The sequence below is a fragment of the Equus caballus genome, chromosome X (genome assembly GCF_041296265.1).
Source record: "Equus caballus isolate H_3958 breed thoroughbred chromosome X, TB-T2T, whole genome shotgun sequence".
Classification (NCBI taxonomy): domain Eukaryota; kingdom Metazoa; phylum Chordata; class Mammalia; order Perissodactyla; family Equidae; genus Equus; species Equus caballus.
The window spans coordinates 61,457,840-61,485,702 of NC_091715.1; the positions used below are offsets into that span (position 1 = coordinate 61,457,840).

The following is a 27,863-nucleotide window of genomic DNA, read 5'->3' on the forward strand; positions in this document are numbered from 1 at the left end:
TGGTGATGGACATTAACTAGACTTATTGTGGTGATCATTTTGCAATATATACAAATATTGAATCATTTTGCTGTACACCTAAAACTAATATGCCAGATTTGCCCTGGGGAATCAGGAAACCTGTTCTCCATACATTCATCAAGTCATTCCTATGACTGTGTATGCCTCGTTCTAAGAACTGAAATCTTCAAGTCCAAAAGACTGAAGTATTCCGGGCCCTCTCTAGTCTAGTCCCAAGCCCAGCTCTTGTTCAAATACGTTGAACTTGAAACAAAGTAAACTGGTTACCCAAACTGCCCTGCTTTTTTCCGCTTCCATGTCTTTGCTCTCTGAGTTCCCTCCACTAATACCTCTTCTTTCCTCACTACTGATTAAAGCCCTTTCCACCGTTAGGCCAAGATCAAATACGACCTCTTTCCTCAGACCTTCCTTCAAGTTAGCAGCTGAAGGGGATCTGTGTGGTTTCTGAAGTCTAGTATGCTGTTTTGTACTTTGGCTCTAGTATTTGAGGGCCACCTTTCTGAATAAAGCAAAAGAATTTTTCCATTGCAAGAGAGAACACAGACTGATCAGTGGCATGTGCAGAGCAGAGCCAACCCAGGCTCATAGCAATACTAGGAAGGAAGGGAGGGAAGCAGGGGGAAGAAGGAAGGAAAGAAAGGGAGATCAGGATAAGATAGGGAGAGAGGGAGAGAAGGAGGGAGGTAAGGGGCCTAGATCACCTGAAAGGGTTAAGATTCGGTGTTCCTGGAAGCTGGTGGTGGTAGTGAGGGGTAGGAGAGGGAGGTTGGGTTATCATCTGGGGCCAGTGCCAGCAAGAGCCTAAAGGCCAAGGGGGAGATTTCACTCCAGGAACAGTGACATCACCTCTGCCTCTTCCTCATGCCTCCTAGGGAAAGTTGCCTCAGAAGATTCATCATCAGAATTTGAGATGGTCCATTCCAAGCTCTGGCCTGTTCTCGTGGATGAGAATGGTTAGGCCTGGGGAGGGGAAGAAACGAAGGCACCAGGCCTTGAAGTTGTCTTTGCCCACTAGCAGCAGAGGCAACTAGAAAAATAATAGCTGGGAGTAGTATGGAGAACTGGGCCACCAGTAACATGGTTACTTAACTTTGTCAGGTTCTTAGTCCACTCATCTGGGAAATGGGGCTAAGGATTTCAGCCCTTCTTCTCTGACTAGAATTCGGTATGCTCCTACATTATCCTCAAATGCAAGTCCTTTGAAATGCCCAGAGTATACATGTTCTTTCACGGGCCAACTAGAGAATCTCTGTCCCATATGCTGCAGGGCAGCCTGCCCTGGCCAGGCCCCATTTGAAGAGTGTACTTTCCCAGGAGCCTATAGCAGATGGGGCTGCTGAGGTTGACTCCTAATTCCTAAGGGCCCTGAATAAGGGGATGGGGGCCAGAGCCAGGGGTGGGGTCCTGGACAACTCACCCCTCAGGTGCCCAGATTGAAAGAAAGGTAGAAGAGAGCTGGAGTGTTGCCTGCCCTTAAGCTCTCTGTGCTTCCAGCCTTAGTCCTTCAGTTCTCTTGCTCATTGGAAATAAACAGTTGCACTGCTCTCCAAAATGCATAAGAATGAAAGTCTGGAAGCTGAGTGGGGCAGGACCAAGGGACTTGGTGATAGATGTCCAGTTTTCTTGCCTTCCTTCCTAAAGTCTCTCAGGCACTAGGAACTAGGAAGAGTTGGGGATGTATAAGGGGGGAGTTGCAAGTCAGTTCAAGACCTCATTCCCTGCCTCCCTTTCCCCATGATAGGAGATCATAATGTAGAGGGGCTGTCAAGGAAGCTCCCAGAAAGAGCTCTAAACATCTACAGTGTTTCCCAGGTACAGATTAGCTATGTTTTCCTTCTCTACCCCTTCATCTTGTGTCTCTTTTACTGCTCATCCACATCCCCACCCACAGTTGTGAAGGAGAAATAAAAGAAGGTACTGTGAAAGGATATAGATTTAGCAAAATAAAGGTGCCTGGATCTGAGTGGTTATCTGTCCTGGTCTAGGGCCTGTTTGCCTTCTTCCACTGTTCTTCTCCACATCACAGGGGGACTGATCACTGCAGGCTACATTTCCCAGGCTCCCTCGTCAATCATATTCTGCCTGGGTTCAACCAATAAAGAGGCACTGGTGGAAGGGCAGGAAAAGTGGAGAAGCCAGAGTACTTAACCTCTACATTTTGTGCTTCTGGTGGTGTCTCTACTGTGTCTTTTCTATGGCTCCCACTGTCAAGGTGATCCCAGCTCCTGGCTCAGGTCATACCACCTCCTCCCACTCTCCCTCCATTCTTCACCTTCCCCTGCTCTGCCCTATATTGCAAGGGGGCTGACACCCATAGGCTGTATTTCCCAGACTCTCCTATTAGTTGACTTTCAGTTTCCCCCAATGAGAGAGACTTTGGAGGCAGATTGAAGGGCAAGAACAGGGTAAAGGAGAGGGCATTTCTTCCTTTCCTCTGTTTTGGGCAGCATCAATCTTCTATGGTTCAAGCACCCATGTGCTTGTGATTCTACTTTCCACCAGGTGACCCCTGCCCCTGGACTCTAGACATACCTCCTCCCTTACCCCTCCAGCCTAGGGGTGGTGTTGGCTTCCTGCTGTCACTAATCTGTGGGTTACCTGCCTGTCCTTCTGGGATTTTCAGCATATCACCTATGTAACCAATTTCTTTTCTTCACTGAATTCTCTGTCATAAATATTTGGTAGTTTTTTTCCCACTTAGATCTTGACTATAATCTGGACTAGTGGGAATGCAGCCTATGATTCAAGGTGAGTGAATGGGAGGCTCCTTGGTCACTTGACTCACAGTAATAGGGGGTTGGGTGACAGACCTCAAAGGTGCCTTGTAGCAGCCAGAGAAGTGAAGAGAGGTACAAGGCTGAGCAAGCTTGAATTCTTTCACTCACTTGAATTCTTCAGGACCTTGCTTCTAAGACAACAGAGCTCCAAATTCTCTCAAGGGTCTTGGTGGGGAAGTGTGGGCCATTGGGTTAGTTTTCTCTTTTTGTCTTTTAGTGGTCAGGCCTTCTATCCTGTCAAATGCCAGACGATTATCATCCTTCTTCATGGCCAATCAGACACCTTCCCCCAGTGAACGCCCCTACCAACCCAACACACATCAGACACAGCAGCCACCAGGATTTATTTTGTTGAGGATTTTATTGTGGAGGATAATACAGGAGAGCAGCTCCAGGTGAGGAGGTAGAGCTGTGGTACCCACCAGTTATCTGAGTCCCCAGGTAGTTTTTGAAGGCATCATGGGTTTCTGGGCAGGTTGCAAGATTACAGTTGGTGTTTGAGGTAGCTGATCAACATGGGGGGAATATCCAGCTGGTTTATGGCTTGTGGCAGGCTGGCCTGGCGTAGAGCTCTGCGGATAACTAAACGGGCCTGTGATAGTAGCGACCGTGGAGTGGCTATAGCAAGGAGAAACAGGTCATGAGAAGCAATACTCAGTGTAATTCTCCCACCCAAGCCTATATCCACTCTGCCTTGGCTACTGCAGCTCTAATTGCTCTCTCTTTTCTAAGAAATGTCCCCCACCCTGCCCTCAATGCATGGTACCACTGGGGACACACTGAAGCCTAGATAGAGTATGCTCAAGGCCACAAAACAGTCATTTCAGAGCCAGAACCAGAAATTGGGCTAGTGCTATTACCGACCGCATCTTACTAATCCTTTCCCCAATAAGGACTCCATAACCTCTTCTCCCCTGGGGCCCCAGGAAAGGGAGAAACATGGTATTTTCTCCAATTTATCCCAGAATGATTGGCTTGGGGGCTCATTTGGGGCTCTGGGACATCCAAGCCAGGAGGCCTATTGGCTGGTCTGCTTGACACTTACCTCGGGCCTGTAGCAGCAATGCAGTGCCTTTATCATCTTGTGAATTCAGGTCCAGGGAGAGAGGTGGAAGGTAGACATTAGCACCAAAATCAATTAACAACTGGATGTATTCTGGCTCACAATTGTGGTGGAGGCAGATTTCAAGAAGGGTGCGGGGCCGTGGGACACGAGCCAATAGGTGCTGGTCAATGCAGTTGTAGTCGGGGTCTGCCCCATAAAGCAAAAGTAGGCGGAAACAGTCAAGGTGTCCATAGACGGCGGCCAAGTAGAGGGGACCAGAACATGAAGCTATGTTTGATGCCCAGACTGGTAGTTTAGCCTTGACATTGGCCTCTGCACCATGGCTCAGGAGCTCCTTCAGGATGGCAACAGCTCCGTCACGGGCGGCTGTGAGCACAGGAGAGCAGTTGTTGTAGATGCTACCACCAGGACAGGCACCAGCTTCCAAAAGCACACGCACACAGTCCAGATGGCCATGACTGACAGCAGTAAAAAGTGGTGTCTGTGCCTTGATGTCCAAGCTGTCAACGTCAGCACCATGTGCCAGGAGGACTCGCAAACAGCTAACGTGGCCATAAGAAGCAGCCAAGCGCAAGGGTGTCCCAGGAACACCCCAGCCACTCCTACTGTTGATGAAACATTTGTAACGCTCCTGGCGCAAAAGCTGGTCCAAGGTATAGCAGTCGTTGTCGTACACTGCTTGACTGAGAGCCTGCTTCTCCCTCGTGTCGGTGTCCTCCTCCTCCTTGTCGGGCTGCAGGAGGGAGAAGATCTTGGTGATGTCCATGAGGTTCATCTTGGCTAATTGGAGCAGAACTATTCTCATTATGAGCAGAAAGATATGCCAGATCTGTGGGTGGCAAAAACGGGAGAGAGACTAAGGGCCCTCATCAAAAGCCTGGATGCCAGCCGTTGCCCCTCACCCTTCACCATCAGGCCATGCATGGGTCCTGCTTCTAGTCCTACTTCAGCTTCTTTCAGCCTCCAGAGATGGTCACAAAAACAGATGAGGCCTTTTCACAGCTTGGTGCCTTTGCACATGCTGTTCTGCTGGCCCTTCAAACTTCTACTTCTGGGAAGCCTTCCCTAATCTCCTCCTCGCCACTGCTCAGGGATACCAAAGGATCACAACTAGACTTTAACTATAAACTTTCACAGCACATTTCCACTTATCTGTGCTTCATTAGCATGTAAACACCGGGGTGAGGTCCCTTGAATCCATCTTGTATTCTTCTACTCCCAGTAGGGTATACGTTATGGCTGAAGATTTGGTACATGCATCTTCCTTATTTCAGAATGTGTGGACTAATGAGGTGGCTCTGGTCTTGCAGTTGCTAGACTAACAGAATAGTGCTTTGTGTTGTCAAGCTGTCATCCCTGAGCATTCTGACATCAGTTTCACAGGGCAGGCCCTCAGCTCCAACCTCTCAGCTTTTTAGATGGAATTCAACCTCTTCACAGCCCCTCATACGTGACCTCCCCTCAGACTCAGGCCCCATGCTTTGGGCAATAGAGTTGCTCAGGAAATGGATGTTGCATGACACTTACTGATTAAATAAAGAGGTGGCATTACAAAGAACACACTTCAAGTAAAATGAAGTCAAAGAAATGGCAGGAAATATTTGAGGTTTCCAGGGCAAGACCTCCTCTCTGGTGACAACTGGTTTCTCCCCCAGGACCACTTCATTCCCAGAGTCCCTTTGATTGCCAGCACCTCCTTGGAACCCATAACTTACCCATTTCTCTGGGTCAAGCCTTTTCCCATCCTCTGTGCCTTAACCAGCCTGGAGCCTTGCCTCAAACCACAACTCTTCTCTTTCCATCATCCCCAGGCCCTACAAAATTACCCATGGCCCAATGACTGACTCAAACCAACCCTTCAACATTACCAGTCCTGTTCCTAGTGCTCCAAAGTCAAAGTCACCCACCTCAGTTTGTAATGTTATCAGGGTAAGCTGATAGGTTTTTTAGAGCTTGAGTTTCCCTACTCTCCCATACCCTGCAGCCATGGTCTCAAGGCCACACACCTCCTTTTATTCACTATCCACCTCTACTCCTCTTTGTTAGCCTGGGACCTCAGGTACATACCTCATAGAAAAAATTGTGAGGTGGGTGGGTGGGATCTCTCTCAACTTTAGGCCCCTCCCCACTACCAGCATCAGCTCCATATACGGTCTTATTATCTATTCATTTTTTGGGTACAATTATAAGAAGAGGATTTTAGAAATCAGGCAGACCTCTTGTCAACTCAACACCTCCATTTTCTAGCTGCGTAAACTTGAGCAAGTCTCTTCCCTTCTTTGGGACTCAGTTTCCTCATCTATAAGACAAAATGATAGTCCCTGCCTCAAGGGACTGTTAAGAGGAAAAGAGCTATCATATATTAGATCTTCAAAGGTGAGATTCCTCTCTCTGGATCTTCTCACTGGTTCCTGTCCCTCAACCATCCTAGGAAGCAAAACAAAACACTTCTATGGTCCTTTGTTCCACTCTAGTTACTTTTATCTTTATCTCTCTCTTCTTCACCAAACATAACCAAAGTATTGTCTACCATCTAATCTAAGAGCTGGAATGCACTGAATAAATCACTTAATTTAATTTACTTAATTTAGAAATGGGAAAACCAAGACTCAGAGGAGAGCAGGGACTTTTTCCTAAGGTCACATGGCTATTATTGTCAGTTGTCTCATTATTAACACCTATAATCTTGTGCTTTTCAAAGCTATTTCATGTAGTGGAATAGGTAATATTATCCCCATTTTGTGGATGGAGGAAACTGAGGCCCAAGAGGGTAAGGGATTTAGTACATGCCTTACATCAAGGCAATAGCAAAGCCAGAAATAGAATCCAGGTTTTCCTATTCCTCATCCTGTTCTTTCTATTGCAACCTGAAAAATAAACACGTGCCCCTCCCCCATGACTCAAGCAGTCACATTGCAGCTTCCAGAATCCTCAGCTTTGAGGGTCATGCTGAATTCCAGGGTCATGGAAGGTTTCCTTACAAATCATTTCTTCTGACAGCCAGTAGGGATTCCCTTCTTATTATTTTATTTTGGAGAGTGGTGATCCAGGGAGATGAGGAGGGCAGGAATTGTGGAGGGAAATGCTGAAGCCCTCACCAGGGTCATACCACTAGAGCGGACAGCAGGGCCCATCTAATGAGTTTCCAGAGGGAGATCAAACCATGGGCCCCAGCTGGCTTGAGCACTTGAGTGAATTGTACCTATTAGATAGGGTAAGAAATGTAACTAGTCTATTGTCTAACCTCACCTTGCTGTGGTTTATTAATCAAAGAGTTATTATATGAGCATTCTGTGCAAGGATCCCCTTCCTGATCTGCAAAGCGCAGGAATTTTAACCTTTTCTTTGTGACGTTGGTACCTGTAGCAATCTAGTTAAATCTCTGCTCTCCTCTCAAAATGGTTTTTAATACGTAAAATAAAATACATTGGATTAAAGGAAACCAATTATACTGAAATACAGCTATCAAAATATTTTTAAAACTGCATGATATAGTAATAGATGTTCTTTATTAACACATTAAATGATGAGATCTATTAATAATTTCTAAGTGGTGATGATCATAAATGACATTTCCAGATCTCTGCTACAACTGTAATGTGATATGAAATTTCTGTGATTTCTTTTGGTGACCAAGTTACAGGAACTGGTAATACTACTGCCATTTGCTACCTGCTTTCATCCTTGAAGGAAATGGTAAATTTCAGTTAGAGATTAGGGAGAAAAAAGGTAATTGTCTGCCCCATCCATGTTATTGGACCCTTTGAATTCTATCTAAGGCCCTCTCAGGGGTCAGTGAATCCAGGTTAGAACTCTCACGGGAGAGTGGTTGGTTTCTGTGGGCCCTAGAACAGTCCTCCAGGCATTAGTAGACTATTTTTAAGCCTCACCTTCCCCCCACAATCCTGAGGAGATCTTCCCATCTGTCCTTGAGCCTACCCCACTGCACCTCCACACACACACTCACAAATACGACACAGGGACACAAAGACAAACCTTCACCCTCCCTGTATTGTATAACCACAATTGCCCTCAAAAAGTAAGTCCATTTGACCCCCAGAGCCTAGACAGACATACCCATTTATGACAGACATGGCACAAAGCTGTCATCATATCCCTCTTTTACTCTGCAGGCAGGTTTCCCTACCAACCTCCCAAGCACCCCCAGAAACCAGACCCAGTGGGAACAACCTAGGAAGGGTGGTGGACACAGGTCCATGGGCCCGCAGCCCTAAACATTCACTCCTCCCTGTCACCATCGGGTCCTAGGCTCCAGGTACTTACCAGGCTTTGGCCTGAGGCTGTGCTGCCCAGAGTCACTGCCCCTGACCCTCTGCGAAGCACTGGGCCCTGGAGGCCCCTCTACAGGGAGCCCCTACTGCCCAGCAGCCAGAGCAGATAGGGCCCTTGGTTCCCACTGTTAACAACACTGCCTAAAGGCTAGGCATCAGCTCTTGGGCTAGGTCCAGGGGGCTAATTTTAGGTTACCCTTCACCCTCTCCCCCAGGGCCGTGTTATCTTACTAGTGGCATTCTGGAAGCAATCCCAGGAAGAGGAGGGGGGCTGCCCATGGGGAAGTCCTGGAAGGTGCCTGCCATGCCAGTGCTCAAGCTCCTAGTATGTCTCAGCATACTCCTCCTCACCATTCAGGTGGGCTACACGGCCAAGCCCCTGCACTGTGGGTGTTCCCATCCTTCCACCAAGGGGCCTGAGAAGGCCCAGTCTCGCCTAGCATAACTTTCCTCTGGGTCTGGGGCTCTTTTTTTCCTCTCTCTAACTTAACCTCTCTGGACGTCCTTTTTCCTTTATTGAATGTCCAGCAACTCATCACCCTCCCCTCCCCCCATCCACCCCTGCAACTCCAAAGAGTGAGGAGGAGAGTGGGAGGCAGAGACCTCCGTACTGAAATGTCTATCCGTAAGGTTTTCTAAAGTTTAAGAAGGCCCTGATAATTTGTAAAGGCCTCCTCAGTCCACTAACCCACCAGGCTCAGCCTGAAGAAAATGTCAACAGCCTCCCAACTCTTCTCACACATAAGGCATCAAACCAGATTAATGTGCAGAGCACTGGGAACTTTGTCAAAAGCTCAGCTCTTAAGAGTATCATTTTACTTCCTTGGTTGCCTTAAAAGAAGGAAGTGGTAGGGAGATACCTTTGGAAATTGTCACATTATCTATTTTAAGTGTCATCCAAGAGAAACTGTGAGCCAGCTCACTCTTCCCTCTAGGAGGAAATGCCAGTTTAGCATTTGGTATATAAACTATACCACAAACAATCTGATCATGTCTGAGAAACTCTTTATGAAGAAACTATCAAGCAGCCACTATGTGTAAGGTTTTAAACGCAGGAAGAACACAAAGGAAAGTAAGACAAGGTGTTCCTGAAAGAGCTCACAGTTTATTAGGAAAACAGACATAGAAACAATTATATTTCACATAATGTGAAAATACCAGAACTAAAAGCTGCCTATGGTTATCCTGTGTCCATATCAATCTCCCAAATTAAGTCCAGGTGGTTACTGTGGGGTTCTGTGTTCCTAATGCCACTAAAAACAATAATAACTTGAATTTTCCTGCAAAGAGATTCCAATCTATACAGAATGCTGATCCCAAGACCACAAAATCTTTCTGTTTCTCTTCCAATCACCAAAGAAGAGAAGGATCCAATCAGGAAAAGCAAAAAGCCAGTGAGGAGAGCAGAAATGTATTGGGATAAAGCACTAGCAGCCCTGTTTCACATGATTACTTTGGTGTTAGAATCTGCACATTGAAAGGGTTTTTTTTTACATTTCTGAGAGATGTTCAATGACTTCTGCTTAAATGCTTTCAATAATAGGGCACTGTCTACATCCAGAAGCAGCACATCTCATTATTAGGCAGCTCCGTTAGTCCTTCTTTCGCTAAGCCAAATCTGAATCTATAAAGCACCCCTCAGGTTAACTGCTGATCCTATCTTCACGTACCCTTAGGACCTCAGAACACAATCGCTTTCCTGCCCCAAAACAACCCTTTAGGGGTCCGAAGCCAGGTCATATCCTTCATGTTATCTTGTCCTTTATGTCACCTTGTCTCAGAGAAAATAGCCCCAGCTCCTTCAACTATTTCTTTGAAGCTAGTATCTGTCCAGTTTCTTCCCCAGTCTTGCCTACCACACTCATGAAGAGGTCATTCAGTCTGCTTACACACTGGCAGAACCAGGGAATTGGCAGGTGGTCCGATGACTCCTTAGGAAAGTGTCAGAGTATCCCAGTGTGATCAATGACTCTGAAGATCAGAAACATCGAAAAGCCTATGTGCTTCAGCTTAATTTGAGCCAGTGGCCTGTAGCTGTTCATTATCTGAAGCCTCATACAAGCCTGATTAGCAGTCAATAAATAAGCTATTTTGATGCTGAAGATGACAGAGTAGGGTATTATTCTTAAAAAAAAAGATTAGTAGGATTTTTAATAGAAATTTTTATTCAGATAATTATGGATTCACATGCAGTTGTAAAAGAAATACAGGGATCCCCTGTACACTGTACCTTTTCCCCCAATGGTAACATTTTTCAAGACTATAGTACAATATCACAAGTAGGATATTGACATTGATATACTCCACCTATCTAATTCAGATTTCCCAAGGTTTACTTTTAGTCATTTGTGTGTGTGTGTGTGTATTTACTTCTATACAATTTTATCACATATGTAGGTTCTTATGTATACTACTACAAACAACATACAGAACAGTTCTATCACAAAAAGGATACCTCATGTTGCTTTTTTATAGCCATATCCACTTCCTTCCCACTCCTCCCACCTTGGTCCCTAACCCCTGGCAACCTCTAATCTGGTTCTCCATTTCTGTAATTTTGTCATTTCAAAATTCTATAAATGAAACAATACCTTTTGGAATTAGCTTGTTTCATCAAGAATGCCCTTGAGATTCATCTGAGTTGTTCTGTGTATCAAGTTTGTTTTTGTTACTGAATGGGATTCTGTGGTATATATGTACCATAATTCGTTTAACCATTGATCTGGTGAAGGACATCTGAGTTGTATGTTGCATTGGCTATTAAGAATAAAGCTTCTAGGAACATCTGTGTACAGGTCTTTATCCCTGTGGTTATATTGTATGTCTTATTATTGGGTATAGTGATTACTCCCTCTTTCCTCTTCCATGTCAAGATTGTATATAAAAAGGGCCTGTGCCTTTTTATATACATTTTAGAATAAGCTTGTATATGTCTACAAAAAACTTGCTGAGATTTTGGTAGGAACTGTGTTAAATCTATATATCAATTTGGAGAGAATTGACTGCTTTACCGTGTTGAGCATTCCAACCCATGCACATGTTATGTTTTTACATTTATTTAAGTCCTTAATTCTTTCATCAGCATTTCTTAGTTTTCAGCATATTTTGTATATTTTGTTAAGCGTATGCCTAAGTATTTCAATTTCTTTGGAGCAATTGTAAGTGGTATTGGGTTTTGATTTCAGTTTCCATGCATTCATTGTCAGTATGTAGAAATGTGATTCTTTTTGTGTGTTGATCTTATATCCTGCCACAGTGCTGAACTCACTAGATCCAGTTTTTTTGATTTTTATAGATTCCTTTGGATTTTCTATGTAGTCAATCAAGCCATCTGCAAATAAAGACAGCTGTATTTTTTCCTTTCCAATCTGTATGACTTATTTCCTTTCCTTGCCTTATTGCAGTGGCTATAAGTGTAACTTCCAGAACTATGTTGAATAAGAATTGTAAGAATGGACGTCTTAGCCTTTTCCCAGTCTTGGGGGAAAGCATTTAGCTTTTCACCATTAGGTATTATGTTAACTATAGGTTTTTCATAGATGCCTTTTGTCTAGGTTCACTAAGTTCCCTTCTATTCATAGTTTGCTGAGAGTTTATACTAAGAATGGATGTTGGATTTTGTTAAATGATTTTTATGCATCAATTGATGTGATCATATGATTTTTCTTCTTTAACCTGTTCATGTGGTAGAGTATGTTGATTGATTTTCAAATGTTGAACTGGCCTTTCACTCTTGGAATAAATTCCACGTGGTAATGGTGTATAATTCTTTTTATGCATTGTGGATTAGGTTGGCTACTATTTTGGTGGGGGATTTTGCATTTAAGTTGATGAGAAATATTGGTTCGTAGATTTCTTGTTTTCTTTTATCTTTGATTTTGGTGTTGGGGTAATATTGGTCTTATAAAATGAGTTAGGAAATATTAACTCCTCTTCTATTGCTGGAAGAGATTGTGTAAATTCATAAGATTGGTGTTAATTTTTTAAATATTTGGTAGAATTCTCCAATGAAACCATCTGGGCCTGGAGATTTCTCTTTTGGAAGATTTTACATAATGAACTGTGTTTTTTAATGGTTATGGAACTATTCATATCATCTATTTTCTCTTATTAAAGTTTTAGTAGTTTATGGCTTTTGAAGAATTGGTCAAATTCTTTTAAATTGTCATATTTATGAGTGTAAAGTTGTTCCTGGAATTCTCTTTTGTAATTAACCAGTTATTTTATTGTGGTAAAAATATATATAACATAATATTTACTATTTTAACCATTTTTAAAAACAACTTTTGTTTTTTTTTAGACAAGTTTTAGGTTCACAGCAAAATTGAGAGGAAAGTACATAGATTTCCCATATACCCCCTATTGCTATGCATCAATAGCCTTCCCCATTATCAACATTCCCCACCAGAGGGGGACATTTATAACAATTGATGAACCTACATTGACACAGCATAATCACCCTAAGTCCATACTTTGCATTGGGTTCACTCTCAGTACATTCTATGGGTTTGAACAAATGTATAATGATATGTATCCATCATTATAGTATCATATGGAGTATTTTCATTGATCAAAACTTCTCTGTGCTCTGACTGTCCATCCCACCCCCACCTCAAGCCCAGGCAATGACTGATCTTTTTACTGTCTTCATAGTTTTGCCTTTTCTAGGATGTCATATAGTTAGAATCATATAGGATGTAGCCTTTTCATATTGGCTTCTTTCGCTTAGTAACATGCATTTAGGTTTCCTCCATACAGATTGATATCTCATTTCTTTTCAGCGCTGAAGAATATTCCATTGTCTGGATGTACCACAGTTTATTTATACATTCACCTGTTGAAAGACATCTTGGTTGCTTCTGAGTTTTGACAACTATGACGAAGGCTGCTGTAAACATCTGCATGCAGGTTTTTGTGTGGACTTAAGTTTTCAACTCCTTTGAATAAATACCAGGAGCACAATTGCTGGAATGTAAGGTAAAAGTATGTTTAGTTTTGTAAGAAACCGCCAAACTGTCTTCCAAAGTAGCTGTACCATTTTGCATTCCCACAAGCAATGAAGGAGAGTTTCTATTGCTTCACATATTTATCAGCATTTGGTGTTGTCAAGGTTCAGAATTTTCGCCATTCTAATAGGTGTATAGTGATATCTCGTTATTTTGCTTTACATTTCCGTGATGACATATGATGTGGAGTATCTTTTCATATGCTTATTTGCCTTCTATATACCTTCATTGGTGAGGTGTCTGTTAACAATCTTTGACCCATTTTTTAATCAGGTTGTTCTCTTATTGTTGAGTTTTAAGAGACTTTTGCATAATTTGGATAACACTCCTTCATTAGATGTGTCTCTTGCAAAAATTTTCTCTGTCTTTGGCTTCTCATTCTCTTAACAGTGTCTTTTGCAGAGCAGAAGTTTTTAATTTGAATGAAGTCCAGCTTATCAATTATTTCTTTATGGATTGTGCCTTTGGTGTTGTATCTAAAAAGTCATTGCCATGACCAAGGTCATCTAGGTTTTCTCCTAGGTTATCTTCTAGGAGATTTATAGTTTTTTATAGCTTTCCCTGTAGGTCTGTGATTCACTTTTAGTTAATTTTTGTGAAAGGTATAAGGTCTGTGTCTAGATTCCTTTTTTTTCTTTTGCATGTGGATATGCAGTTGTTCCAGCACCATTTGTTGAAAAGATTTCTTTGCTACGTTGTATTGCTTTTGTTAATTTGTCAAGGATCAGTTGACTATATTTATGTGGCTCTATTTCTGGGCTCTCTGTTCTGTTCCATTGATCTATTTGCCTATTCTTTTACCAATAAAACACTGTCTTAGTTACTGTAGCTTTATAGTAAGTCTTGAAGTTGAATAGTGTCAACCCTGCAACATTGTTCTTCTCCTTCAATATTGTGTTGGTTATTATGGATCTTTTGCTTCTTTATATATACTTTATAATCAGTTTGTTGATATCCATAAAATAACACTCTGGGATTTTGATTGGGATTGCATTGAATCTATAGATCAATTTGGGAAGAATTGATATCTTGACAATATTGAGTCTTCTTACCCAGAACAAAGAATATCTTTTCATTTATTTAGTTCTTCTTTGATTTCATTCATCAGAATTTTATAGTTTTCCTCATGTAGGTCTTGTACATATTTTTTTAAATTTATACCCAAGTATTCCATTTTTGGGTGTGCTAACATAAATGGTATTGGTTTTAATTTCAAATTCTACTTGTTCATTGCTGGTCTATAGGAAAGTGATTGACTTTTGTGTAATAATCTTGTATCCTGCAACCTTAATATAATTGCCCATTAGTTCCAAGAGTTGTTATGTCCATTCTTTCAGATTTTGTACATATAATTGTGTCATCTTCAAACAAAAACAATTTTATGTCTTCCTTCACAATCTGAACACTTTTATTTCTTTTTCTTGTATGTTACATTAGCTAGGACTTCCAGTACAATGTTTAAAAGGAGTAGTGAGAGGGGATATCTTTACCTTGTTTCTCATCTTAGTGGGGAAGTTTCAAGGTTTTTACCATTTACCATTCAGGTAGGATGCTAGCTGCAGGTTTTTCATAGATATTCTTTATCAATTTGAGGAAGTTCCCCCTGTATTCCTAGTTTACTGGGAGTTTTAGCCATGAATGAGTGTTGGACACTGTGAAATGCTTTTTGTGCATCTATTGATATGGTGACATGATTTTTCTTTTTTAGTGTGTTGCTGTGATGGATTACATTAATTGATTTGCAAATATTGAACCAGCCTTGCATGCCTGGAATAAATCCCACTTGGTCATGGTGTATAATTCTTTTTATACATTATTTGGTTTGATATGTTAATATTTGTTGAGGATTTTTGCATCTATATTCATGATAGATATTGGTTTGTAGTTTTCGTTTCTTGTAATGTCTTTGTCTGGTTTTGGTATTAAGGTAATGTTGGCCTAAGAATAAGGTAGGGAGCATTCCCTCTGCTTCAGTTTCTAGAAGAAATTGAAGAGAATTGGTATCATTTCATCCTTAAGTGTTTGGTAGAATCCACCAGTGACCCATCTGGGACTGCTGATTTCTGCTTTGGAAGGTTATAAATTCTCAGTTCAATTTCTTTAATAGATATAGGCCTATTCAGATTGTGTATTTCTTCTTGTGTGAATTTTGGCAGATTTTGTCTTTCAAGAAATTGGTTCATTTCACCTAGGTTATCAAATTTGTGGGCATAAAGTTGTTCATAATATTTCTTTACCATCCATTTAATGTCCAATTTGTAATTTGTGTCTTCTCTTTTTTGCATAGTCAACCTGGCTTTTCAATTTTAGCTATCTTGTCAAAGAACCAGCTCTTGGTTTTGTTGATGTTTTAAATTGATTTTCTGTTTTTGATTTCATCAATTTCTGCTCTAATTTTTATTTCTTTTCTTCTCCTTTCTTTGGTTTTAATTTTCTCTTCTTTTTCTAGTTTCCTAAGGTGGAATCTTAGGTTATTTATTTTAGATCTTTCTTCTTTTCTATTTCAGTACTATAAAATTCTCTCTACACATTACTTTCACTGCATCCCATAAATTTTGATAAGTTGTGTTTTAATTTTCATTTAGTTAAAAATATTTTTAAATTTTTCTTGAGACTTCTTCTTTGATCCATGTGTTATTTAGAAGAGTATTGTTAAATTTCCTAGTGTATTGGGCTTTTCCAGCTACCTTTTGGTTATCTATTTCTAGTTTAGTTCTATTGTGGTCTGAGAGTATACTTAGTTTGATTTCTATTTTTTAATTTATTTTTCCAAGTTTATTGAGATATAATTGAAATATAGCATTATGTAAGATTAAAGTGTACAATGTAATGATTTGATACATGTATATATCACAAAATGTTTACCAAAATAAGGTTAGTTAAAACATCTTTCATCTCACATAATTACCATTTTGTTATTGTTTTTATGGTAAGACTATTAAAGCTCTACTCTCACAGCAACTTTCAAGTATAAAATATAGTATTGTTAACTGTATTTACCATGCTATATCTTAGATCCCCTGAACTTATTCATCTTATAAATGAAACTTTGTAAACTTTGACCACTATCTCTCCATCTCCCCCATCCCTCAGCCCCTGGGAACCAACATTCTACTCCCTGTTTCTATGAGTTTAATGTTTTCCGATTCCACATACTAGCGAGACATTCAGTATTTGTCTTTGTCTGCCTGGCTTATTTCATTTAGGATAATGCCCTCAAGGTCCATCCATGTTGTCACAATTAGAAGGATTTCTTTTTTTATGGCTGAATAATATTATATCAAATCGTATCATATTATATTTATATATATGTCTTGGCTATTGTGAATAACGCTGCTATGAACATGGGAATACAGATATCTTTTCAAGATGGTTGAATATATACCTAGATGTGAGATTACTGAATAATATGGTAGTTCTACTTTTAATCTTTTTAATAACCTCTATACTGTTTTCCATAGTGGCTCTACCCATTTGAATTCCCGTCAACTATGCATCAGGATTCCCTTTCTCCACATCCTTATCAGAATTTGTTGTCTCTTGTCTTTTTGATAATAGTCCTTCTGACAGGTGTGAGGTGATATTTCATTGTGGTTTTGATTTGTGTTTCCCTGATGATTAGTGATGTCAAACACCTTTCATGTGCTTTTGGCCATTCTTATGTCTTTGGAGAAATGTCTATTCAACTCCTATGTCTATTTTTTATAGGATTGCTTTTTTGCTATTGAGTTGTATGAGTTTCTTATATATTTTGGATATTATCCCCTTATCAGATATACAGTTTTCATTTATTGTCTCCCAATTCATAGATTGCCTTTTCATTTTGTTGTGTGCAAGCCTTTTAGTTTGATGTAATCCCACTTGTTGATTTTTGCTTTCCTTGCTTATTCTTTTGGTTTCACATCCAAAAAAATCATTGCCAAGACGAATGTCAAGGAGCGTCTTCCTTGTTTACTTCTAGGAGTTTTCCAGGTTCAGGTCTTACATTTAAGTCCTTAATCCATCTCAAATTCATTTTTGTGAATGGTCTAAGATAGGAATCCAATTTCGTTCTTTTGCATGTTAATATCCAGTTTTCCCAATGCCATTTATTGAAGAGACAATCTTTTCCCCATTGTTTATTCTTTGCACCTTTGTCAAATTTAGTTCATTGTATATGCCTGGGTTTATTTCTGGGCTGTCTACTTTGTACCATTGGTCTGTGTGTCTGTTTTTATGCCAGTACCATGTGATTTTTAATACTATAGCTTTGTAGTGTAGTTTGAAATTAAGAAGTGTCATATCTCCATCTTTGTTGTTTTTCCTCAGGATTGCTAGGCAATTTGGGTTTTTTTGTGGTTCTATACAAATTTTAGGTTTGTTCCTTTTCTGTGAAAAATGCCATGGTATTTTGATGGGGATAGCATTGAATCTATATACGACTCTGGGTAGTATGGACATTTTAACAATGTTAATTCGTCTGATCCATGAACTTGGGATGTCTTTCATTTGTTTGTGTCTTCTTCAATTTCTTTCATCAGTGTCTTATAGTTTTCAGTGTATAGATCTTTTACTTCCTTCGTCAAATTCATTCCTAAGTATTTTATTGTTTTTGATGCTATTGTAAAGGAGATTGCTTTCTTTATTTCTTTTTCACATAATTCATTGTTAGTGTATAGAAATGCAATTGATTTTTGTATGTTGATTTTGTATCCTGAAACTTTCCTGAATTTATTTATTAGTTCTAACAAGTTTTTGTGGAGTTTTTAGGATTTTGTATATATAAAACCATGTCATCAGCAAACGAAGATAACTTTATTCCTTCTTTTCAGATTTGGATGCCTTTTTTTCCCTTGCTTAATTCCTCTGGCTATGACGTCCAGTACTATGTTAAATAGGAGTGGTGAGAAGACAGCACCCTTTCTTGTTCCTGACCTTAGAGGGGATATTTTCAAGCTTTCACCATTGAGTGTGATGTTACCTGTGGGCCTTTATTATGTTAAGATATGTTCCTTCTAGACTCAATTTATTGAAAGTTTTTATCATGAATGAATGTTGAATTTTGTCAAATGCATTTTTTGCATCTATTGAAGTGATCATAGGATTTTTGTCTTTCATTCTATTAATGTGGTATATCAAATTTATTGATTTGTGTATGTGGAACCATCCTTGTATCCAAGGGATAAATCCCACTTGATCATTCTGTATGATCCTTTTAAAGTGCTGTTGAATTCGGTTTGCTAGTATTTTGTTGACAATCTTTACATCTGTATGCATCAGGGATGTTGGCCCATAGTTTTCTTTTCTTTTAATATCTTTATCTGGCTTTGGTATCAGGATATTATAAAATGTATTTGGGGGTGCTCGCTACTCTTCAACTTTTTTGGGAGAGATTGAGAAGGATTTGAGTTAATTATTCCTTAATAGTTTGGTGGAAATCACCTGGGAAGCCATCTGGTCCTGTGCTTTTCTTAGTTGGGAGATTTCTGATTACTGATCCAATTTTTTTTACCTGTTATTTGTCTGTTCAGATTTTCTCTTTCTTCATTATTCAGACTTTGTAGGTTGTATGTTTCTAGGCATTTATCCATTTCTTCTAGCTTGTTCAATTTGTTGTTTAATTGTTCATAGGTGTCTCTTATGAACCTTTGTATTTCTGTGGTATAAGTTGCGATGATGCCTCTTTCACTTATAATTTTATTTATATGACTCCTCTTTCCTTTTTCCTTGGTAAGTGTAGCTAAAGCTTTGTCAGTTTTGTTTATTTTTTCAAAAACCAACTCTTGGAGTGACATCAGCAACCTGGTGGAGTGAGGTGTTCCCTTCATCTCTCCCCCTTTTGAACTAAAACTAAATGAAAACTCACTGACCAATGGAGGAAGCCCACACAGCACAACAGGATGTCTGAGAGACGCATGCAGCTATACATCTGAGGGTGGATGGACTGGCCCCCTGGGAAGTGTTGGAGATAGGTGAGCACACCGTGCTCTCTCCTGGAGCCCTGTGCATGCACACAAATGTTTCTCAACCTGGTGCAAGCACCCGGAAAGTGGGAACACACAGCGGGGAGACCATAAGAGGTAGAGGTGGTAACCCTTAACCCCTGCTCATGGTCACTCTCCCATGGAGAGAGGGAGCCAACCATGCCCCTGTGCCATCAAAAAGCAGCCATAGCCTGGATCCCAGCAAGGAAGCCCCTCCAGCCAAGCTTAGTGGCCCCATGGACTGCGGATCGTAAACAGGGACCTCAGCAGGTTTTATGCTGGGGCAAACACTTCCCAGGCACATGGAAGCACTCACAGTACAGCTGCTCTCCCAAAGAGGGAACGTGTCCTAGGTGGCTGCAGGAATAGGCACAGTAGCTTTGAGCCCACTGGTGATCAATTTCTGGCGGGGAGGGGGAGCTCAGAGCACCCCTGAGGTGCCAAAGAGTAGCCATAGCATATCAAGGAAGCCCTGCCCAACAAGGACAGTCCACACAAGTGCCTGAATGCATCCCAGGCTGGAGCAAGCACCTGTAATACTTCCACAGCTTCCAGCAGATGGGTTGGGGCCAGAAACACTGCTCCTGCTCCCCACTAGCAGGAACAGAGGGAATCTGCATCCTAAGAGTACCACAAATGCCCTGACAAAAGATTAGTTCATCAAACACAATGAGAAACTGCAGCAACAATTCATACCAGAAGGAAAATGACAAGTCTCCAGAAACCAACACTGAAGACACAGAAATATACAACCTAAATGACAGAGAATTCAAAATAGCCATCGTAAGGAAGCACAACAACTTACAAGAAAACACAGAAAGACAATTCAAGGAGCTCAGCAATAAAATGAATCTCTTCACCAAGGAGATTAAAACTATATTAAAAAATCAAGCAGAAATTCTGGATATGGAAAACACAATTAATGAAATAAAAAATAATCTAGAATCATTAAGAAATAGAATTGATCTTATGCAGGAAAGAATTAGTCTTCTTGAGGATAAAAATGTAGAAATTCTACAGGTGGAGGAAGAGACAGAAGTAAGATTTTTAAAAAATGAAGGAATTCTTCAAGAAATATCTAACTCAATTAGGAAAAACAACATAAGGATTATAGGTTTCCCAGAGGGAGAAGAGAGGGAGAAAGGAGCAGAGAGCTTGTTCAAAGAAATAATTGCTGAGAACTTCCCAAACATGTTGATGGATTCAGATTTACAGATAAATGAAATTAATCAAATGCCCAACTTTATCAATGCTAAAAGGCCCTCTACACGGCATATAATAGTAAAAATGGCAAAAGTTTGGGATAAAGAAAGAGTATTAGGAGCAGCAAAGCAGAAGAAAATAAACTACAACAGAAACCCTATCAGGCTTTCAGTGGATTTCTCAGCAGAAACCATTCAGGCTAGGAGAGAATGGAATGATATATTTAAAATACTGAAAGACAAAAACTTTTAGCCAAGAATAATCTATCAAGCAAAACTTTCCTTCAGATACAATGGAAAATAAAAGCTTTCTCAGATAAACAAAACCTGAGGGAGTTCATTGTCACTAGACCTCCCCTAGAAGAAATAATTAAAGATGTCCTCACACTGGCAACAAAAAGGCAAAGGTCCACTAAGCTCTGACCAAGGAGATAAATAGACAGACATGATCTGAAACCTGCAGCTCTCTACTAGAACAGGGAGGCAAAGGCTCAATTACAACTTAAAATACAAAGGGAAAGAAAATATCAAAAGTAATGATAAAACTTAGCCACAAAATCACAGAATTAAAAAGAGAACAATATGTAACAGGAATTACTCAGAAGGGGAGAGGAAAGGGAAGTAACCTGTTTAGGTTAATGGAGATAAGAGGCTAAAAGAAAATGACTATCTCATCTCCAATATCTCTCATACAATCCCCACGGCAACCACTAAATCAAAAATCAGAGCAGAGCCATAATACGCAAAAAGAGACCGAACTGAGAAATCGCTCTCAGAAAACCAACAAAATGAAATGGCAGTCAGAAATACAAAGGAAGAGAAATAGTGGAAACATAGAACAACCAGCAAACAAGAGATGAAATGGCAGCATTAAACCCTCATATAACAATAATATCTCTAAATGTAAATAGACTGAACTGTCCAATCAAGAGACACAGGGTAGCTGGATGGATTAAAGACAAAGACCCGAAAGATATGCTGCCTCCAGGAAACGCACCTCAGCTATAAAAATAAACATAGGCTTAGAGAAAAGGGATGGAAGACAACACTCCAAACTAATGGCCAAAAAAAGAAAACAGGTTTGTCATCCTTTTATCAAACAAAGCAGACTTCAAGTTAAAAAAGACAATGAGAGACAAAGAGGGGTATTATTTAATGATAAAAGGATACATTCCACCAAGAGAATATAACACTTAATTTGTATGCACCTAACATAAGGGCACCAAAGTACATAAAGCAATTATTAAAACACCAAAAGGGAGAAATTAACAGTAACACAGTAATAGTAGGGGACCTCAACACCGCACTTACTTCAATGGACAGATCATCCAGACAAAATGTCAACAAGTAAATAGTAGATTTAAATGAAACACTCGACCAGATGGACTTAATAGACATATACAGAGCATTATATCCCAAAACAGCAGAATATACATTCTTCTCAAGTGCCCATGGAACATTCTCAAAGATAGACCATATTTTGGGTAACAAGGAAAGCCTCAATAAATTCAAGAAGATTGAAATCATCCCAACCATCTTTTCTGACCACAATGCTATGAAGCTAGAAATCAAACACAAGAACAAAACTGGGAAAGTCAGAAACATGTGGAGACTAAACAACATGCTATTGAACAACAATTGGATCATTGAAGAAATCAAAGAGGAAATTAAAAATACCTGGAGACAAACAAAAATTAAAACACAACATACCAACTCCTATGGGATGCAGCAAAAGCAGTCATAAAAGGGAAATTCATAGCAATACAGGCCCACTTCAACAACAAGAAAAATATCAAATAAGTAAGCGTAAAATGCACCTAAAAGCTAGAAAAAGAAAAAAAGACAAACCCAAAGTCAGCAGAAGGAGGCAAATAATAAAAATCAGAGCAGAAATAAATGAAATAAAGACTAAAAAACAGTGAAAAGGATCAATGAAACTAAGAGCTGGTTCTTTGAGGTGATAAACAAAATGGACAAACCTTTAGTCAGACTCACCAAGAAAAGAAGAGAGAAGGCTCAAATAAATAATATTAGAAGTGAAAGAGGAGAAATTACAACAGATACAGTAGAAATCCATAGGATTATAAGAGAATACAATGAAAAACTATATGCCCACAAATTTGATAACCTATAAGAAATGGATGAATTCCTAGACTCATATAACCTCCCAAAACTGAATGAAGAAGAAACAGAGAATCTGAACAGACCAATCACAAGTACAGAGATTGAAACAGTAATCAAAAACCCCAAAAGTCCAGGACCAGATGGCTTCTCTAGAGAATTCTACCAAACATTCAAAGAAGATTTAGTACCAATGCTTCTCAAACTATTCTGAAAAATTGAAGAAGATGGGACACTTCCTAACACATTCTATGAGGCCAACATTCTATGAGGCCTTGTCTGATATCAAAATCAGACAAGGACAACATGAAGAAGGAAAACTACAGGCCAATATCACTAATGAACTTGGATGCAAAAATCCTCAAAAAAATATTGGCAAACCGAATACAGCAAAACGTTAAAAGAATCGTACAGCACGATCAAGTGGGATTCATTCCAGGGACACAGGGATGGTTCAACATCTGCAAATCAATCAATGAGATACACCACATTAACAAAATGAGGAATAAAAATCACATGATCATCTCAATAGATTCAGAGAAAGCATTTGACAACATCCAACATCCATTTATGATAAAAACTCTCAAAAAAGTGAGTATTGAAGGAAAGTACCGTAAAATTATAAAGGCCATATATGACAAACCCACAGACAACATCACACTTAATGGTGAAAACTGAAAGCCATCCCTCTGAGAACACAAACAAGACAAGGTTTCCCACTCTCACTGCTGGTATTCAACATAGTACTGGAAGTACTGGCCAGAGCAATTAGGCAAGAAAAAGAAATAAAAGGAATCCAAATTGGAAAGGAGAAGTGAAAGTTTTGCTCTTGGCAGGTGATGTGATTCTATATATAGAAAACCCTAAAGAATCCACCAGAAAACTACTAGAAATAATCAACAACTACAGCAAAGTTTCAGGTTACAAAATCAATTTTAAAAAATCAGTTGCATTCCTATACATTAACAATGAAGTAGCAGAAAAATAAATCAAGAATACAATCCCATTTACCACTGCAACAAAAATAATAAAATACCTAGGAATAGGCTTAACCAAAGAGGTTAAAGACCTGTACACTGAAAACTGTAAGTCATTACTGAAAGAAATTGAGGAAGACACAAAAAAATGGAAAGCTATTCCATGTTCATGGGTCAGAAGAATAAACATAGTTAAAATGTCCATACTACCTAAAGCAATCTACAGATTCAATGCTATCCCAATGAGAATCCCAATGACATTCTTCACAGAAATAGAACAAATAATCCAAAAATTTATATGGGAAAACAGAAGACCCCGAATAGCCAAAGCAGTCCTGAGAAAAAAGAACAAAGCTGGAGGCATCACAATCCCTGACTTCAAAACATATTAAAAAGCTATAGCAATCAAAACAGCATGGTACTGGCACAAAAACAGACAGATCAATGGATCGGAATTGAAATCCCAGAAATAAAACCACACATCTATGGACAGTCAATCTTTGACAAAGGAGCCAATAATACACAATACAGAAAGGAAAGTCTCTTCAATAAATAGTATATGGAAAACTGGACAGCTATATGCAAAAGAATGAAAGTAGACCATTATCTTGCACCATACACAAAAATTAACTCCAAATGGATGAAAGATTTGAATGTAAAAACGGAAACCATGAAAATCCTAGAGGAAAATATAGGGAGTACACTCTTCAACATTGGTCTTAGCCACATCTTTTTTTTAAAAAAATTTTTTATTGAGTTAATGATAGGTTACAATCTTGTGAAATTTCAGTTGTATATTATTGTCTGTCAGTCGTGTTGTAGGTGCACCACTTCACCCTTTGTGCCCACCCCCCACCCCACCTTTTCCCTGGTATCCACTAAACTGTTCTTAGTCCATAATTTTAAATTCCTCATATGAGTGGAGTCATACACAGATTATCCTTCTCTCGCTGGCTTATTTCACTTAACATAATTCCCTCAAGGTCCATCCATGTTATTACAAATGGAATGATTTTGTTCTTTTTTACAGCTGAGTAGTATTCCATTGTATATATGTACCGCATCTTCTTTATCCATTTGTCTGTTGCTGGGCACTTAGGTTGCTTCCATGTCTTGGCTATTGTAAATAATGCTGCAATAAACATTGGGGTGCATAGGACTTCAAGCTCTTTGGGTAGATACCCAGTAGTGGGATGGCTGGATCGTATGGTAGTTCTATTTTTAATTTTTTGAGGAATCTCCATACTGTTTTCCATAGTGGCTGCACCAGTTTGCATTCCCACCAGCAGTGTATGAGGGTTCCTTTTTCTCCGCAACCTCTCCAACATTTGTTACTATTAGTTTTAGATATTTTTGTCATTCTAACGGGTGTAAGGTGATATCTTAGTATAGTTTTGATTTGCATTTCCCTGATGATCAGCGATGATGAGCATCTTTTCATGTGCCTATTGGCCATCAGTATATCTTCTTTGGAGAAATGTCCGTTCACGTCTCCAGCCCATTTTTTGATTGGGTTGTTTGATGTTTTGTTGTTGAGTTGTGAGAGTTCTTTATATATTATGGATATTAAGCCTTTGTCAGATATATGACTTGAAAATATTTTTTCCCAGTTAGTGGTTTGTTTTTTTGTTTCAGTACTGTTTTCATTTGCCTTGAAGAAGCTCTTTAGTCTGATGAAGTCCCATTTGTTTATTCTTTCTATTGTTTCCCTTCTCTGAGAAGGCATGGTGTCCGAAAAGATCCTTTTAATACTGATGTCAAAGAGTGTACTGCCTACGTTTTCTTCCAGAAGGCTTATGGTTTCAGGTCTCACCTTTAGGTCTTTGATCCATTTTGAGTTTATTTTGGTGAATGGTGAAAAAGAATGGTCAATTTTCATTCTTTTAAATGTGGCTTTCCAGTTTTCCCAGCACCATTTGTTGAAAAGACTTTCTTTTCTCCATTGTATGCCCTCAGCTCCTTTGTCAAAGATAAGCTGTCCATAGATGTGTGGTTTTATTTCTGGGCTTTCAATTCTGTTCCATTGATCTGTGCACCTGTTTTTGTACCACTACCATGCTGTTTTGATTACCGTAGCTTTGTAGTATGTTTTGAAGTAGGGATTGTGATGCCTCCCGTTTTGTTCTTTTTTCTCAGGATTGCTTTAGAAATTCGGGGTCTTTTGTTGCCCCACATGAATTTTAGGATTCTTTGTTCTAATTCTGTAAGGAATGTCATTGGGATTCTGATTTGGATGGCGTTGAATCTGTAGATTGCTTTAGGTAGAACGGACAGTTTAACTATGTTTATTCTTCCAATCCATGTACATGGAATGTCTTTCCATCTCCTTATGTCGTTATCCAATTCTCTCAGAAAGGCCTTGTAATTTTCATTATATAGGTCCTTCACTTCCTTAAATTTACCCCAAGGTATTTTATTCTTCTTGTTGCGATTGTGAATGTTATTGTGTTCTTGAGTTCTTTTTCTGTTGGTTCATTACTGGAGTATAGAAATGCTACTGATTTATGCAAATTGCTTTTATACCCTGCAACTTTGCTGTAGTTGTTGATTACTTCTAACAGTTTTCCAATGGATTCTTTGGGGGTTTCTATATATAAGATCATGTCATCTGCAAACAGCGAGAGTTTCACTTCTTCCCTCCATATTTGGATTCCTTTTATTCCTTTTTCTTGCCTGATTGCTCTGGCCAGGACCTCCAGCACTATGTTAAATAAGAGTGGTGATAGAGGGCATCCTTGTCTCGTTCCTGTTTTCAGGGGGAGGGCGTTCAGTTTTTGCCCATTGAGTATGATGTTGGCTATGGGTTTGTCATATATGGCCTTTATTATGTTGAGGTAGTTTCCTTCTATGCCCATTTTGTTCAGAGTTTTTAGTATAAATGGCTGTTGGATCTTGTCAAATGCCTTCTCTGCATCTATTGAGATGATCGTGTGGTTTTTATTCCTCAGTTTGTTGATGTGGTGCATCACGTTGATTGATTTGCGGATGTTGAACCATCCCTGTGTCCCTGGTATGAATCCCACCTGATCATGATGTATGAGCCTTTTGATGAATTGCTGAATTCTGGTTGCCAAAATTTTGTTTAGAACTTTTGCATCTATGTTCATCAGTGATATTGGCCTGTGGTTCTCTTTTTTTCGTGGTGTCCTTGTCAGCTTTTGGTATCAGCATGATGTTGGCCTCATAGAATGTGTTAGGAAGTGTTCCATCTTCCCTAATTTTTTGGAATAGCTTGAAAAGGATAGGTATTAAATCCTCTCTGAAAGTTTGGTAGAATTCCCCTGGAAAGCCATCTGCTCCTGGGTTTTATTCTTTGGTATGCTTTTGATTGCTGTTTCAATCTCTTTCCTTGTGATTGGTCTGTTCAAATTGTCTGCTTCTTCTTGAGTGAGCTTTGGGAGATTGTAGGAGTCCAAGACTTTATCCATTTCCTCTATGTTATCCATTCTGTTGGCATATAGTTTTTTGTAGTATTCTCTTATAACCTGTTGTATTTCTGCAGAGTCTGTTGTTATTTCTCCTTGCTCATTTCTGATTTTGTTTATTTGAGCTTTCTCCCTTTTTTTCTTTGTAAGTCTGGCTAGTGGTTTGTCAATTTTATTTATCTTCTCAAAAAACCAGCTCTTTGTCTCATTGATCCTTTCTACTGCCTTTTTCGTTTCAATAGTATTTATTTCTACTCTGACTTTTATTATTTCTCTCCTTCTGCTGACTTTGGGCTTCATTTGTTCGTTTTCCTCTAGTTCAGTTAGGTGTGCTTTAAGCTTGCGTATTTGGGATTTTTCTTGTTTGTTAAGATGTGCCTGTATTGCAATGAATTTTCCTCTTAATACAGCTTTTGCTGTATCCCATATGCGTTGGTATGGCATGCTATCGTTTTCATTTGTTTCCAGGTATTTTTTTATTTCTTCTTTAATTTCTTCAATAATCCATTGCTTGTTCAGTAGTGTGTTGTTTAGTCTCCACATCTTTGTGCCTTTCTCAGTTTTTTTCTTGTAATTAATTTCTAGCCTTATAGCACTATGATCGGAGAAGATGCTTGTTATTATTTCAATTTTTTTAAATTTGTAGAGGCTTGCCTTGTTTCCCAACATATGGTCTATCCTTGAGAATGTTCCATGTGCACTTGAGAAGAACATGTATTCAGCTCTTTCAGGGTGAAGTGATCTATATATGTCTATTAAGTCCAATTGTTTTAGTTTTTCATTTAGCTCCAATATTTCCTTGTTGATTTTCTGTCTGGATGATCTGTCAATTGATGTGAGTGGGGTGTTGAGGTCCCCTACTATTATTGTGTGGTTTTTAACATCTTCCTTTAGGTCTGTTAATAGTTGCTTTATGAATATTGGTGCTCCTGTGTTGGGTGCATAGATATTTATAAGCGTTATTTCTTCTTGATGAAATGTCCCTTTGATCATTATATATTGTCCCTCTGTGT

At 39.4% G+C, this 27,863-nt stretch overlaps 1 protein-coding gene across 16 annotated transcripts in view; it reads right to left on the reverse strand.

Annotated features, from left to right (window-relative positions):
- Positions 1–3,140: 3,140 nt before the first annotated feature.
- The window catches only part of MTMR8 (myotubularin related protein 8), a 183,584-nt gene continuing 158,861 nt past the window's right edge, over positions 3,141–27,863 (reverse strand). For 11 of the 16 annotated variants that reach the window (XM_023633933.2, XM_023633931.2, XM_023633932.2 and 8 more), the window contains 2 exons: positions 3,844–4,693; positions 3,141–3,416 (listed from right to left, as the gene is read on the reverse strand). In XM_023633933.2, the coding sequence (XP_023489701.1) occupies positions 3,283–3,416; positions 3,844–4,693 (984 nt within the window). In that variant the 3' untranslated portion in view covers positions 3,141–3,282. Of the gene's footprint in view, positions 3,417–3,843; positions 4,694–5,579; positions 6,292–8,148; positions 8,332–27,863 lie in introns of those variants that run through there. The other 5 variants (XR_011434520.1, XR_011434523.1, XM_070256638.1 and 2 more) reach the window with 4 other exon arrangements.